We start from the raw sequence: 15,616 nt of genomic DNA, 5'->3' as shown, positions 1-15,616 counted from the left end.
GAAGGAAAACTGTCGTATTTTACGCAGCCTTCCTCCGCCCGATCGGGCGAGGTCCGCCCGGTCAGACCGGGCAAAGCTCAAGAACGCGTATTTTCTTATTTTTCCGAAATATTATCTTTTGGGGGTATAAATACCCTTTTGTAATTAACTTTTAGACAGTTAGTTTTTCATTAGTTTTCTCCTTAAGCCCTAGAAAACTCTCAAGAACCCTAGTTTTATTTTCTTAAGCAATTTCAATCTTTAATCCTAGTTTTATTAATTGTTCCTCAAGAATTCAAGATCATCAATTGAAGTATTTGGTATTTCTTACTTTCCATCTCTTTTATTTATTTTATAGTTCTTTAATTATGTGTTCTCTATTAGATCTTGTTTTTGATTTAATTATGATTTGTGAGTAGTTTCCTTAATCCGGGATCTTGCTAAGCCCGATTATGATTGATGTATAAAGTAGATCTTTAAATTCCCCAATAATAATCCCAATTGACATGCTTAATTGATTGTGTTTATGCCAATACTAGATTAGGGATAATTAGTATTGTTATCATCCCTTTGTTCTTATTGCAACGGAAGTTGGGTATTAACGGGATTAGGTTATTTCAATTAAGGGTTTGAAGATCATCACGGAAGTAGATGATTGAATAATTAGGAATCTAGGCATGGTGTTTAATGTCCCTTATTCGCTTGATTCCACGGAAGTAGGCTTGATAGTTAATTTGGGAAGCCATTGATAACTCGGAAGAGACCTTTGGTATTATTATTAGGGATTGCTTTTCTTCTTGTCAATTGATTTATATATTGGGGGTAGATTTATTAGTTTATCAATCATAATCGTGGTGATGCTTGATCTTGGATGCTTTAGTTTATTGATTAATATTTCCTCTAGTTAATTGTGTTATTTAATATATTAGTTGATTATTATCATCCATTATTGATTGGTGACGTGCTTAGTGATTAATTGAGTCTGATTAATTGAATGAACCATAGTCTCTTGGGATTCGATCCTTACTTGCCCTACTACATAGTTAGAAGGAATAGTTAGGTTATTTTTGTTAGGTACGCGATAAGCCTATCAAATTTTGGCGCCGTTGCCGGGGACTAACGGTTTCATATTGATTTTTCGTGATTCGTTTATACTAAGCGTTGTTTGTTGCTTCGGCTATTGTCTCCTGTGTTTTTGATGTTCTTTGCCTAGTTCTTTGTTGTATGCAAACACGTCACTCAGGGTCAGACGACTTAGTGCCTCTCGATTCAGAAATTGAAGCGACTGCAAGAAGACGAAGAGGTAGAAGAAGAGCAGGTAACAGAAATATGGAAGACCAAGCAACAAAGTCTCTTTTGGAGTACGGTATCCCTGACACAACAACCGGACTCCTTTCTAGCATTATTAGACCACCTATCACCGCTCAGAATTTTGAATTGAAACCGCAATTTATTCAATTCATATCCAATGATTCATTTGCTGGCACACCTCTTGATTGCCCAGTGAATCATATAGATGGTTTCTTGGAAAAGTGTGACACTATGAAGCTGAATGGTGTTACAGATGATGCTCTTAGACTTCGCCTTTTTCCATTCTCATTACGGGATAGGGCGAAGGAATGGTTAAGAGATGAGGGTTCTGGTTCCTTTGATACATGGGATAAACTAGTAAAAGCTTTTCTGGTCAAGTTCTTGGGACAAGAAAAGACTGCAAGATTAAGGAACGAGCTATCCACTTTCAGGCAATCAGATGAAGAATCCTTATATGACGCATGGAGGAGATTCAAGAGGTTACAGAGACAGTGCCCCCATCATGGCATACCTGAATGGATGTTAATCCAAACATTCTATAATGGTCTAACCCATGAGTTCCGGATCTATATCGACGCCGCATCTGGAGGCTCCCTTCTAACTAAAAATCCAACCGAAGCAAAGGAGCTGGTTGAGAAGATGTCAGCCAATGACAACTATCACCCAGGCGGCCGAAATAATGTCAAGAAAGGAGGTAAATTAGATGTTGATGCTCTAACTCTTTTAACTAGTTCTGTGCAGGCACTTTCAAGCAAGTTCGATAGACTACAAACTGGATCTTCCAATAATGTGCTAGAAACTTGTCAAATGTGTAATACTCAAGGTCACATCGCACCTAATTGCCCACGAAATTCGAATGAGGTATCAATTGAGGAAGCCAATGCCTTCTACAATTCCAACCCTAAAAGACCATACGATCCCCATTCTAATACTTATAATGAAGGTTGGAAGAATCACCCAAACTTCTCATACAAAAACACCCAAGCTCAGCAAAATCCACCTCCGCCCCCACCTCGAAACAACAATTATAATCCACCTGGTTTCCAACCAAGACCACCCCTAGTACAACAACCCATGCAACCCATGCAACCACCCCCTCAAAAATCCAATCTCGAACTAATGATGGAGAACTTCATCAACACCACAAATAATTCCATCCAACAGTTACAAGCCCAGAATAAGCTCATGGAAAATCAAATAAGCCAACTTGCTCATCAAGTCGGCCAATCTTCAAAAACACCGGGTACGTTTCCTGGCCAAACAGAGCAACCACAAAAGGGGCACATGAATGCTGTAATTTTAAGGAGTGGAAAACAGTTGGAAGGCCTTCCCGTAAGGGAACCATCAACGATAGATATTGAGGGAATGAGTGAAAAACAGGGAAATCGGCAAAGTTCTTCTTCGCCCGGTCAGACCGGGCAAGGTCCGCCCGATCGGGCGCGAGAAGCAGTCGACGAAAAACAGGGGATTTTGCAAAATTCTTCTTCGCCCGGTCAGACCGGGCAAGGTCCGCCCGATCGGGCGCGAGAAGCAGTCGACGAAAAACAGGGGAATGTGCGAATTTCTTCTTCGCCCGGTCAGACCGGGCAAAGTCCGCCCGATCGGGCGCACGAAGAAATTCCAGACAAACAAAAGAACATAAGCAGCTCTTCTTCGCCCGGTCAGACCGGGCAATCACTGCCCGACCGGGCGCGAGATCCAGACAGCCCAATTCCAAGGAATGATGTTCAAGAAAAGCCACGGGAATACATTCCAAGCGTCCCTTTTCCACAGAGGTTAGCCCAGGCTAAGTTAGAGAAAAAGTACGGTAAATTTCTAGACATCCTTAAGAAACTTCACATTAATATACCGTTCTTGGATGCAATTTCTGAAATGCCTTCTTATGCAAAGTTTTTGAAAGACATGCTATCTAACAAGAAAAAGCTTGCAGAGAATGCTACTGTTTCTCTAACTGCAGAATGTAGTGCCATTCTGCAAAACACTCTTCCTAAGAAACTAGGTGATCCAGGCAGCTATTCAATCCCAGTGAAGCTGGGAGATATAGAGATCAATAGAGCGCTATGCGATCTTGGTGCAAGTGTAAGCCTTATGCCGCTCTCCATCTGCGAAAAGCTTCAAATGGGTGAGCTAAAGCCTACAAGGATATCTCTGCAACTTGCAGACAGGTCAGTTAAATTTCCCCTCGGTATACTTGAAGATGTTCCATTGCGAGTTGGTAAATTCTTTATTCCATGTGATTTTGTTGTTATGGAAATGGAAGAAGATGCCCATGTCCCTATTATTCTTGGTAGACCATTCTTAGCTACTGCAGGTGCAATTATTGACATGAAGAATGGGAAAATAACATTTGAAGTAGGGGATGAGAAAATGGAGTATTCATTACTGAATGCTATGGGAAATCCGTCTATGGGTGAGACTATTTGTCAAGTGGATGTCCTCGATGATCTACAACAAGAACAACTTCCCCTGATCAAAAAGGAAGATGCTCTTGAAACGGTGTTGATAGGAAGTATCCATGATGAAGATTGGGAAGTAAGGGAGTACACGAGGCTACTAGAAGACGCAAAAGCTAATCCAATCATCGCTCCAGTCAAGGAAGTCCTTAGTACATCGAGTGTTGGGGAGAGTTCAACGCCTCCCGAGGTAGAGTTGAAACCCCTTCCATCTAATCTTAAATATGCATATCTTGGTCCCAAAAATACATACCCTGTTATTGTTAATGCTGAGCTTAATAACATTGAATTAGAGAAACTTCTCGCTGTTTTAAGAAAATATAGAAATGTTATTGGGTATACCATTGATGATATCAAGGGTATTAATCCCTCTTTTTGTATGCATAAGATCATTCTTGAGGACGATCATGCCTCCTCTAGAGAACCTCAAAGAAGACTAAACCCAACTATGATGGAGGTAGTCAAGAAAGAGGTTCTCAAATTGCTTGCTGCAGGAATAATCTACCCTATCTCAGATAGTAAGTGGGTTAGTCCTGTACAAGTAGTACCAAAGAAAGGAGGTATGACAGTTGTCAAGAATGACAAAGGCGAGCCTGTTGCCACAAGAACTGTTACAGGGTGGCGGATGTGCATTGATTACAGAAAATTAAATAAAGCCACCCGTAAAGATCATTTCCCCTTGCCTTTCATTGATCAAATGCTCGAACGATTGGCTAACCATTCCTTTTTCTGTTACTTGGATGGATATTCCGGTTTTTTTTCAAATCCCCATCCGCCCTTGTGATCAGGAAAAGACTACATTCACATGTCCATATGGCACCTTCGCATATCGCAGAATGCCATTTGGACTGTGTAATGCCCCAGCCACGTTCCAACGGTGTATGATGGCTATTTTCTCAGGTCTCATAGAAAATTCTATGGAAGTTTTTATGGATGATTTTTCTGTTTATGGTTCATCTTTCGATATTTGTCTTGAAAATCTAACAAAGGTGCTCCATAGATGCCAGGATGTCAATCTGATATTGAACTGGGAGAAGTGCCATTTTATGGTACAACAGGGAATCGTTTTAGGCCATGTAGTTTCAAACAAAGGGATTGAGGTGGACAAAGCCAAAGTAGAGGTAATAGAGAAACTTCCCCCTCCAAATTCTGTGAAAGAAGGAGAGCAAGTCCTTCTATTCAATTCAAGGTTGAAACTATTTCCAGGGAAACTCAGGTCAAGATGGTCGGGCCCTTTCACGGTCTACAAAGCATATCCTTATGGCACCATTGAATTATGGAACAACACCGGGGGCACCTTCAAAGTCAATGGACAAAGGGTGAAGCACTATCGAGCGGGAGATCCTATTGAAGAAAAGTCAGATATCACATTCTCTTCCTCACCACAAACTCAATGAGGATGAATACGGTCAAGCTAATGACCTTCTAAACAAGCGCTTGCGGGAGGCAACCCGATTCTTTTTGAGGAGCCGTCGAGATTCCTATGCTCTCCTTAAGCTGCAATGAGGCCATTGCCGCATTTAGCTTGGGGGAGTTGCTTCGTACATGTGGTACTCTCTCTCTCCTTATCTCTCTTGTTTTATTTTAGTGTAGTTATTTTAGTTGTTTTTTAAAAAAAAAAAAAAAAAAAAAAACATACAAAAAATACGATCCAATGAATAATAAATCATGCTTCCCTGTGCCCCATTCATGAAAATTGTTTTAATTCTTGGTATATGATGACGAGTATTGTGGATAGGTTAGCCATGATTTGATGTTTGATTACTTGGATGTCTTAACATGAGTCAATTTTGCCCAACTACTTGTAAATATAGTGCTTGACTAGTTGATTTGGTTAGGAATGTGTGTTAGTTCCTGGTATGTCAATGAAGTTGAGTATTGGTTTATAACTTTGAGTAATGTTTGCATGACTCATTAATATGCACATTGAGGAGGACGAAGGCATTTGTTCCTCTAGGTGGCCTTCAGACGATATTAGATACATTTGTTCCCTTCTTGCTACCCATGTTGTTGCTTGTGCCCTTTTATTGTTTATTTTGCCACATTACAAGCCTATTTAAGCCCCATTGGTTACTAGTCCCAAGCTTAGCTTGGGGAGCTAATAGTGAGTGAGGCGAGGGAGTTGTAGTGTGCATGTAATTTGCACAATTTTGGGTGGATTTGAGAAGTTTCTTATTTGTTCTTATTGTTGTGGATTGAAAAAAAAGAAAAAAAATTGAAAATTTATTGTGCAAAGAAAAAAAAAAAAAATTCCAATGTGAGAGAAAAGAAAAAGAAAGAGCAAAAGAAAAAATTGTTTCAATGTTCAAGTGTTCTAATTGAAGGCTGCTCAAGAAAAAAAAGGAGAGTTCAAAGTTTGTTTGTTCACTCAAGTTCTATAATTTTATATTTTGTATATATGAGTGAAATTTTAAGTGTTGGAAATTTTTAATATAATTGGATGTTTGGTGAATTTTTGGTAGAGTTGAGTTGTGTTGGAGATGATTTGGTCATTAATTCATTTTGACCTTGGTTTTATTTATTAGGATTTTGGCTCCCTTAAGCATAGCTTTACTCTTACATTTTCCCAAATATTTCCTACCTTTTATCCTAGCCTTACATTACAAGCTTTGAAGACCTTCTGACCTTTGTGCATAGAGTTGTGTGAATGTGAAATTAGTTGTTTTCCAATGCAAAGAATGATTTGATATATTTCGAGTCGACTGCTAGGTTGAGTGCTTGTTTTCTTTAAACACACGAGTGCGTGAGTTTGGGAGGGCATTGTTCACATTTAAAGGAGTTGGATGGAGAGCGATCGAGTATATCTTTTACTCGCCACATAAATGAGAGTTGAGTGTGTGAACACTAGTCTTGAATTCTATATGCTCTTGTGGTTTGCTCTATGTGACTATTGTCAGACAGGATGAGTAGTCAGATGGATTTGATTGGTTGACTTTGATGCATAACTGTCGAGTTTACCTTTAATCGTATTTATTGATTTGAATTGCTTTTGGGGTGAAGTATTGATTTATTTATTCATTGCTTTGCTTAGGGACAAGCAAAGGTTTAGCTTGGGGGAATTTGATATACGTGTTTTATACAATGGTTTTCCCCGGTTTTACTTAGTAATTTTATATGGTTTTGAGCTCTACGGAGCCATTTCTTGCTAACAATCTCTTCTTTAGTGTATTCGATTGTTTTAGTAAGCTTTTCAGGAATATGAAGCGTTTCTAGGCAATTGGACGTGTTTTTAGTAGATTCGGAAGAGTTGATAGCCAAGAACTGCAATTTATGTGGAGTGCCCGACCGGGCATGGCTTGCCCGGGCAGACCGGGCAATGAGGAGTTCACAGGAAGAAGCCCAATTCTGAACGGTGCAACGCGCGCCCGATCGGGCAGGCTTCGCCCGGTCAGACCGGGCGATGAAGAAATCAAGTTATGAGATGCAATTTTGGAAACGTGTTACGCGCGCCCGACCGGGCGAGGTTCGCCCGGTCAGACCGGGCAAAGAAGGAAAACTGTCGTATTTTACGCAGCCTTCCTCCGCCCGATCGGGCGAGGTCCGCCCGGTCAGACCGGGCAAAGCTCAAGAACGCGTATTTTCTTATTTTTCCGAAATATTATCTTTTGGGGGTATAAATACCCTTTTGTAATTAACTTTTAGACAGTTAGTTTTTCATTAGTTTTCTCCTTAAGCCCTAGAAAACTCTCAAGAACCCTAGTTTTATTTTCTTAAGCAATTTCAATCTTTAATCCTAGTTTTATTAATTGTTCCTCAAGAATTCAAGATCATCAATTGAAGTATTTGGTATTTCTTACTTTCCATCTCTTTTATTTATTTTATAGTTCTTTAATTATGTGTTCTCTATTAGATCTTGTTTTTGATTTAATTATGATTTGTGAGTAGTTTCCTTAATCCGGGATCTTGCTAAGCCCGATTATGATTGATGTATAAAGTAGATCTTTAAATTCCCCAATAATAATCCCAATTGACATGCTTAATTGATTGTGTTTATGCCAATACTAGATTAGGGATAATTAGTATTGTTATCATCCCTTTGTTCTTATTGCAACGGAAGTTGGGTATTAACGGGATTAGGTTATTTCAATTAAGGGTTTGAAGATCATCACGGAAGTAGATGATTGAATAATTAGGAATCTAGGCATGGTGTTTAATGTCCCTTATTCGCTTGATTCCACGGAAGTAGGCTTGATAGTTAATTTGGGAAGCCATTGATAACTCGGAAGAGACCTTTGGTATTATTATTAGGGATTGCTTTTCTTCTTGTCAATTGATTTATATATTGGGGGTAGATTTATTAGTTTATCAATCATAATCGTGGTGATGCTTGATCTTGGATGCTTTAGTTTATTGATTAATATTTCCTCTAGTTAATTGTGTTATTTAATATATTAGTTGATTATTATCATCCATTATTGATTGGTGACGTGCTTAGTGATTAATTGAGTCTGATTAATTGAATGAACCATAGTCTCTTGGGATTCGATCCTTACTTGCCCTACTACATAGTTAGAAGGAATAGTTAGGTTATTTTTGTTAGGTACGCGATAAGCCTATCACATTCCTATTTCCCTTGATGAGTTTGAATCCTTATCACAAGTGAACAACTCACCACTACCCGACCCAAAAGTTACAACCACAAATCTTAATATTGTTACCCCAAAACCTAAGTCATGTAGGCCTTGTGTTTTCACTCATGGTAAGAAGATGCCCAAAACAACAGCTATCCACAAGGGATTATGGAACCCTACTAATGACAACACAGAGGTGGAAACACAAGAGGTTTCCGGTTCAAGGACTAGGTTTAGGGATAGGGAGCGCACAATTGTCGGTCGGGAAATGGTTGAAGTACATGAGAACGGTAGTAGTAGTGGTAGTGAGAGTGATTATGAGTATGAACCTTTAGAGTCCGATGAAGGAAGTGACCATTTACTTGATTTTGACTTTGACGCTGAGGAGAATACAACGAAACTGCTTAAGGAAAATTATGTGGATGGTGGATGGGAACCTTTTAGTGTGAGAGGTGATGTATATGAAGATGACGGTGGGTATTTGTCAAGGATGTATAGAAATGGGGAGGTTTATGATGATGCTGACATTGGAAGGATAAGGTTAAGAGCATGGCAATTATTCATGGATAAAGACCATTTTAGAGATGTCCTTAGAGACTTTTGTGTGCAAGAGGGATTCTCACTAGTGGTCAAAAAAGCTGATAATGACAGGTACACTGCAGAATGTGCTGATTTGAGATGCTCTTGGAGAATTCATGCAAGTAAACTGCCAGATGAGCACACTTGGGCAATTAAAAGCATTAGAGAAGGACATAAATGTGACCCCTTGGTTAACAACCCAATGTGTAATTGTGACCGGGCTGCTACAAAACTTCTTGAGGACATTAGGGCCAGCCCAGATATTAAGGGGAAAGCTATGAATGCTTTGCTATGGGAGAGGTACGGAGTGACTATGGCTACCTCTACAATTTACAAGATGAAGGCCAAAGCGTTGCATATTATTCAAGGGGGGCATGATGAATCTTATAAAAACCTTGTATTCTATTGTGAGTTAATAAAAGAAAAGAAATCCAGGATCCATAGCTTTTTGTACATGGAAAGAACTTGAAGAGCCTGGGAGACCACTACAATTCAAGTCAATCTTCATAAGCTTTGCTGCACAGTTTAGGGGGTTATTGAATGGATGTCGAGGTCTTGTTGGGGTTGATGGATGTCACCTTAAGGGCAACTATGGCGGAATCCTTTTAAGTGTCGTGTCTCTTGATCCAAATAATGAGATATTTCCGATTGCTATTGCAGTGGTTGACTCCGAGAATAAGACTAGTTGGACTTGGTTTTTTCATCACTTAAAGAACATCTTGACTAATGATGGAAGAGATGAATGGACGATAATATCAGATAGGCAAAAGGTATTGTGTGGATTTTTACATTTTTTTTTTATGATACATAATTATTTGCTATTTTAACCTTGTCTTTGCATTTGTTGATCTCTTAGGGTATTGACCCTTCATTGGATGAGGTTTAGGCCAAGGTTCCAAGGAGATACTGTGCTAGACATTTGTGCAAAAACTTTAAGAAAGATTACCCCGGAGTATTGATGCACAAACTTTTTTGGGGAGTTGCAAATGCATGCTCTGTGTTCACATTTAGAAAGTCAATGGAGCAAATTCAGAAGTATGGAGGCTTAGGTGCTGTGAAGTGGCTTAAAGAGATTGGACCAATGGAAAGGTGGACTAAATGGAGGTTTGATCCTCAATTATGCTCAGATGAGAACACAAACAACTTTGTAGAGAGTTTTAATAACACTATAGGCGTTGAAAGGACTTACCCAATCCTGACACTTCTTGAAGGTAATTAATTTAACTTGACTTATTTACTTTTTTAAATGACATGTAAATCTTACATCAACTTGTGTCATCATATGTAGGTGTTAGAAGAATCGCAAGGGTTAGACATGCAACTAGGCAACAATTATGTGAGGATTGGAAAGATGATGGAGTATGTCCTAATATTCTTGCTCAAGTTAGGGTCCTAACAAAGGATTCAAGACAATGCAATGCATACCCCGCAGGAAGAGGTGAATATGAGGTGTCAGATGGGAGAAGTATGCTTCCCGTATCCTTGAACAATAAGAGTTGTGTTTGTGGTAAATGGCAGGTTAGTGGAATTCCTTGTAAGCATGCTATCAAAGCTATTTTGCATGCTGGAAAGGACCCATTGGACTTTGTTAGGGAATGGTACTCTGTGGCTATGTATAAGGAGGCATACAAGGGGAATATTTTACCAATTCCTGACTGTAACTAGTGGCCTGAGCTTTCTGTCCCAAAGTTAATCCCACCTACTATGAAAAGGAGCGTAGGGAGGCCTTCACGTAATAGGAGAAGAGAAGAGGGAGAGCAGAGGACAGGAAAGAGGAGTAGCACCGTTCAATGTAGTAAGTGCAAGGAATATGGCCACAATGCTCTCACATGCAAGGGAGGAGCAACAAGAAAAGAGAAACTAATGCAACAAGGAATCATAGATACAAGTTCAAAAAAGGCAGCTTCAAAGGGGAAAAGTAATGTAAGAACAAGAGAACGCACAAGTAATGAAATGAACATGATTGACCTCATGATTGCAGAATCGCAAGCATCTAACCACATGACGCAACTAAGGTCAAGCCATCAGCATTTGCATCAACAAAGGTCGAACTCAACTCAACCTTCATCAAGTGCTCCTCTCCATTCTATAAGTTGTGCTGGCAAGAGACAAAAGACAAGATAGATTTGGTTTCCCTAATGTGTTGGTCTTATTCCCATGTATTTCCCTTATTCTTGTGGGTTTTGCATTTTGTTAAACCTGGATGTTTTTAGGATTACAGTTTTAGTGGTGATAACTACTGTGTTTTTGGACTATTTTCACTGGTATAATGGATAATATGATGAACCAAACAGATTTTTATGATTTTTTTTGGATTGCTACTGTCTAAAATTTCAGATATGTTTTTTCTATATTGCAGATACTCTAGAGACTCTGTACTATATAAGGTTTTTGTAGTCCTGTATTGCAATTGGTTTTATAAAATATCAAACCCGATCCTGCATAAACAAAATTGTTCTATAAATCCAGGCATCAACTACTACCCTTTTTTGCAACTGTAACTTATGAATCATGGAAACTGGCATTATAATAATAAACAATACAAAGTAATAGATAATGAGATATATGCTCTAGAAGTTCCATGTAAGATTCCATCTTAGTATATTATATATGTTCTCAGTTCTTTAATATAAAAGAATACAAAAAATCACATCATCATCAAAAAAAGGTGCTGAATTTTTTTAGATTGCTACTGTCATGTTTTACAATTTTTTTTGGATTACATTTCAGAGATAAAAAATCACTTCATCAAAAATGAGAGACAAACAATACAAACATAACTACTGTGTTTTTGGATTGTTGTTTTCATGTTTTACAAATTTTTTTGGATTACATTTGAGTCGATTTGACATCGGAGAATGACGATACAGTGAATATGGGGCTGAATTTTAGGGGTTTACGGGGGAATTTTTTTTGGGTTTTAACGGGGAACGTTGCGGGTTAGAAATTGGTTGAGGTTGTTTGCTAATTCATTCTTGCATAATTCAGATTTTAATTAGAGATAAGTTGATTGAGAAAGTTTAGAGAAAAAGAGTTCATTTTGGAGAAGAAAAAGAAAGAAGCTATGGAAGATCGTGAGCTTGGGGGGAAAAACAATTAAATTTATCTTATAAAGTTATAACTAAGTTATAAGGTTATATTATAGTAACCTCTTTTTTTTTTAAAGTAAAAAAAAAAAAGATTGCTAACCATAGTTAATAGTCTATATAAAGTGTTTTAACATTAACTTAATAAATGGTTAAAAGTAATTAAGTTACATAAACTTGTGGGCACCGTGTAGAAGTTTGGATTTAAAAGGGTACAACATGGAAAACGCGATAATTTGAGGGTACCATGTGGAAAAACCCATTATTATTATTATTAATTATTAATTATTAATTATTAATTATTAATTATTAATTATTAATTATTAATTATTAATTATTAATTATTAATTATTAATTATTAATTATTAATTATTAATTATTAATTATTAATTATTAATTATTTATTATTATTAATTATTAATTATTAATTATTAATTATTAATTATTAATTATTAATTATTAATTATTAATTATTAATTATTAATTATTAATTATTAATTATTAATTATTAATTATTAATTATTAATTATTAATTATTAATTATTAATTATTAATTATTAATTATTAATTATTAATTATTAATTATTAATTATTAATTATTAATTATTAATTATTAATTATTAATTATTAATTATTAATTATTAATTATTAATTATTAATTATTAATTATTAATTATTAATTATTAATTATTAATTATTAATTATTAATTATTAATTATTAATTATTAATTATTAATTATTAATTATTAATTATTAATTATTAATTATTAATTATTAATTATTAATTATTAATTATTAATTATTAATTATTAATTATTAATTATTAATTATTAATTATTAATTATTAATTATTAATTATTAATTATTAATTATTAATTATTAATTATTAATTATTAATTATTAATTATTAATTATTAATTATTAATTATTAATTATTAATTATTAATTATTAATTATTAATTATTAATTATTAATTATTAATTATTAATTATTAATTATTAATTATTAATTATTACTAATCATCATATATTATGACTAATTATTATTAATCAAAAGTTAATCATGTCAACAAGCCAAAAGCCATAAGCCAAAAGCTGCTCCAACTAGCTTTTGGCTTTTGGCTTAAAAGCCAGCTTTTCAGCCAGTTAAAAAAGCCACTAACCAAACATGTTTTTTAGCTGTTTGACCAACTTGAAGAAGCCAAAAGCCAAAAGCCAGCTGAAAAGCTGGTTTCCAAACACCCCCTTAATGTCCTCATGTTTCTCATGAAAAATTCTGGAGGGTACAAACCACACAAAGAAGCTATAACAGCAGCAGCAGAAAAGTACAACATATGCATAAGGTTAGTGAGTCAAATATGACATGATGCAAAAAAACAAAAAGCAAATATTGGAGGTTACAATCCAGTCCCAAAATACTATATGGCAGGAAGGAAAATGATCCAAATCTAAGAAGAAGGCGTAACAAAGCTGAGCATTGGTGAGAGGTCATGTATCAGAGATTTGGCACACATGATTAATTTCTCTAAAAGCACAGTGTTTAGGATGATCCAGAGAGGGGACTTGAATGTACACACTATGCCTTAAAGCCAAAAATGACAAAAGCTAACAAATTGGCAAGATTGAAGTGGGTCCTAGGGTTGTAGATGGGATCAACAACTTGGACAAAGAACAAATACTTTCCAATGTACAACTTTGTTCATATAGATGAGAAATGGTTCAACTTATCAAGAAAAAGTCAGAGGTATTATTTGTCAAAAGTCTGAAAAGGGCAAACATAGGTATGCAAAATCAAGCACAAGAATACCAAAGGCAATGTTCATGGAAGCCACTTCAAAGGCCAAGGTTTGATGAAAATGGGGATTGCTATTTTGATGGAAGACATGGAATATTCCCATTCACTAAGCAAGAACTAGCCAAGCGAAACTCAAAAGGGAGAAGGGGACTATGGTCACAAAAATCATTGAATCAATCACAAAAGAAACTACAAGGAGGATGCTTATATATTAAATTGTACCAGCCATAAAGGCAAATTGGCCAAATGATGGGCAACCAAAGGTTATTTACATTCAACAAGATAATTGCAAAACACACATAACTCAAGATGACCCCGAGTGGCAACAAGTCTACAAACAAGATGATTTCACATTCATTTGGTACAACAACCACCAAACAGCCCTGATCTTAACATATTGGATTTGGGATTTTTCAGAAGCATACAATCATTGCAACACAAAAAAATGCCAAAAGACATTGATGAGTTACTCAAGGAAGTTAAAGATGCATATTATGATATAGAGCCACAAACACTATGTTTTGTGTGGTGTACTTTGCAAACAATCATGAATGAGATACTCAAGGTTAGAAGTGGCAATGACTTCACCGTGCCTCACATTAATATAGAAAAACTCTTAAGGAAAGGCAACCTAAAGGAAAGAATGGATGCACCTACATGGGCTGTTTTGAAGTCATGGGAGGCAGTTTTATGGGATGTGGGTGATCCCACATTTGAAGAACAAGATGAAGAACCAGAAAACATAACACAATCAGAGCATCAACTACCACCAGAAACAGTTGCAGGTATTCAGGAGGAATATAACACAAACATTCATGAAGAAGAAGCAGATAACATGGATTTAAGATGGTTCAACTACAGTGAGTACACTGAAGAACTACATCATTGGGCGTCAATATTAAACAATGAAGAATTTCTAGAGTCACTGGGCTTGTCAATATATGGAACTCCATTTTGCAACAATGACCATGAGGCTAACTCATCAAAGATAAATTAATGTGATGCCATGTGATGCCATGTGATGCTATGTAAGCAATGGTACCAAGTTTTTGTAACTATTTTAATGACTCAATGAAATGAACATTTATTTTATCATATATAAATCAAATGTATTTTTTTTAAGGCCAAGTATAATCTTATTGTTTTCATCTCGGAAGTCCCCCATAAATCATTGATTATAAACACAAACGTAGCGCACAATTAGCTGCCTAAAAGTCTCAACACCCATAGGTAAAGGTGGAATCAAATTAATCTCAGAAGTCCCCATAAATCATTGATTATAAACACAAATGTAGCGCAAAATTAACTGCCTAAAAGTCTCAACATCAATAGGTAAAGGTGGAATCAGTAACAGGGGAGGAGTTAACTTCATCAACATTTTTTTTTCGAGCCATTTTAGATGTCACCTCCACACCACTTAGGGTTTTACCATCACCGTCACCAACAGACCACCCATAATACTGGAATTTTTCCCTAGTGTAGAGATAACGACCAAAGCGACTCCTCCAAACATCTAAGCTGTAAGAATGGTCGCCATTGCATTCAGTCGACCAGTGACAGTCACGATTCGAACACTCGTAAGGCACAGTTTCCCCACCATCCTCATCACTGTCGGTACGAAACAAAATGTCAGGATCTAGGCCAAACCTTTCATCCCAAACTGGAGGATTTTGTTGTTTTTGAAGATTGGAACTAGAATTTTTAGACATTTTGTCGAAAATAAATTGGAGAAGGAAACTCAATTTTTGCAAAGAAGGAGGTATGTAATTTTGGATTACCCAAAATAAAAACTAGATTTATAATTTAGGAACGGATGAAGTATAAGTGGGAATAGGCCCTAATT

General features: G+C 36.4%; 1 protein-coding gene across 1 annotated transcript; it reads left to right on the top strand.

The window, feature by feature from the left end:
- Positions 1-8,450: 8,450 nt before the first annotated feature.
- On the top strand, positions 8,451-9,779 carry LOC110712855. Its single transcript, XM_021891599.1, has 3 exons — positions 8,451-9,290; positions 9,418-9,663; positions 9,750-9,779. The coding sequence occupies exons 1-3, from the start codon at positions 8,451-8,453 to the stop codon at positions 9,777-9,779; spliced, it is 1,116 nt and encodes a 371-aa protein (XP_021747291.1).
- The last annotated feature ends 5,837 nt before the right edge of the window (positions 9,780-15,616 follow it).

The sequence above is a fragment of the Chenopodium quinoa genome, unplaced genomic scaffold (assembly GCF_001683475.1).
Source record: "Chenopodium quinoa cultivar QQ74 unplaced genomic scaffold, ASM168347v1, whole genome shotgun sequence".
Classification (NCBI taxonomy): Eukaryota; Viridiplantae; Streptophyta; class Magnoliopsida; order Caryophyllales; family Amaranthaceae; genus Chenopodium; species Chenopodium quinoa.
The sequence above is the reverse complement of the archived record's forward strand: the minus strand, read 5'-3'. Positions and strand labels throughout refer to the sequence as shown.

What these genes read in the sequence shown, in the direction of transcription:
- LOC110712855 (XM_021891599.1), top strand. Translation starts at nt 8,451, where the DNA reads ATGCCCAAAACAACAGCTATCCACAAGGGATTATGGAACCCTACTAAT. An exon ending in ATGAATCTTATAAAAACCTT is followed by an intron (nt 9,291 to 9,417) that starts GTATTCTATTGT and finishes TTTGCTGCACAG; the next exon opens with TTTAGGGGGTTATTGAATGG. An exon ending in TAATATCAGATAGGCAAAAG is followed by an intron (nt 9,664 to 9,749) that starts GTATTGTGTGGA and finishes TTGATCTCTTAG; the next exon opens with GGTATTGACCCTTCATTGGA.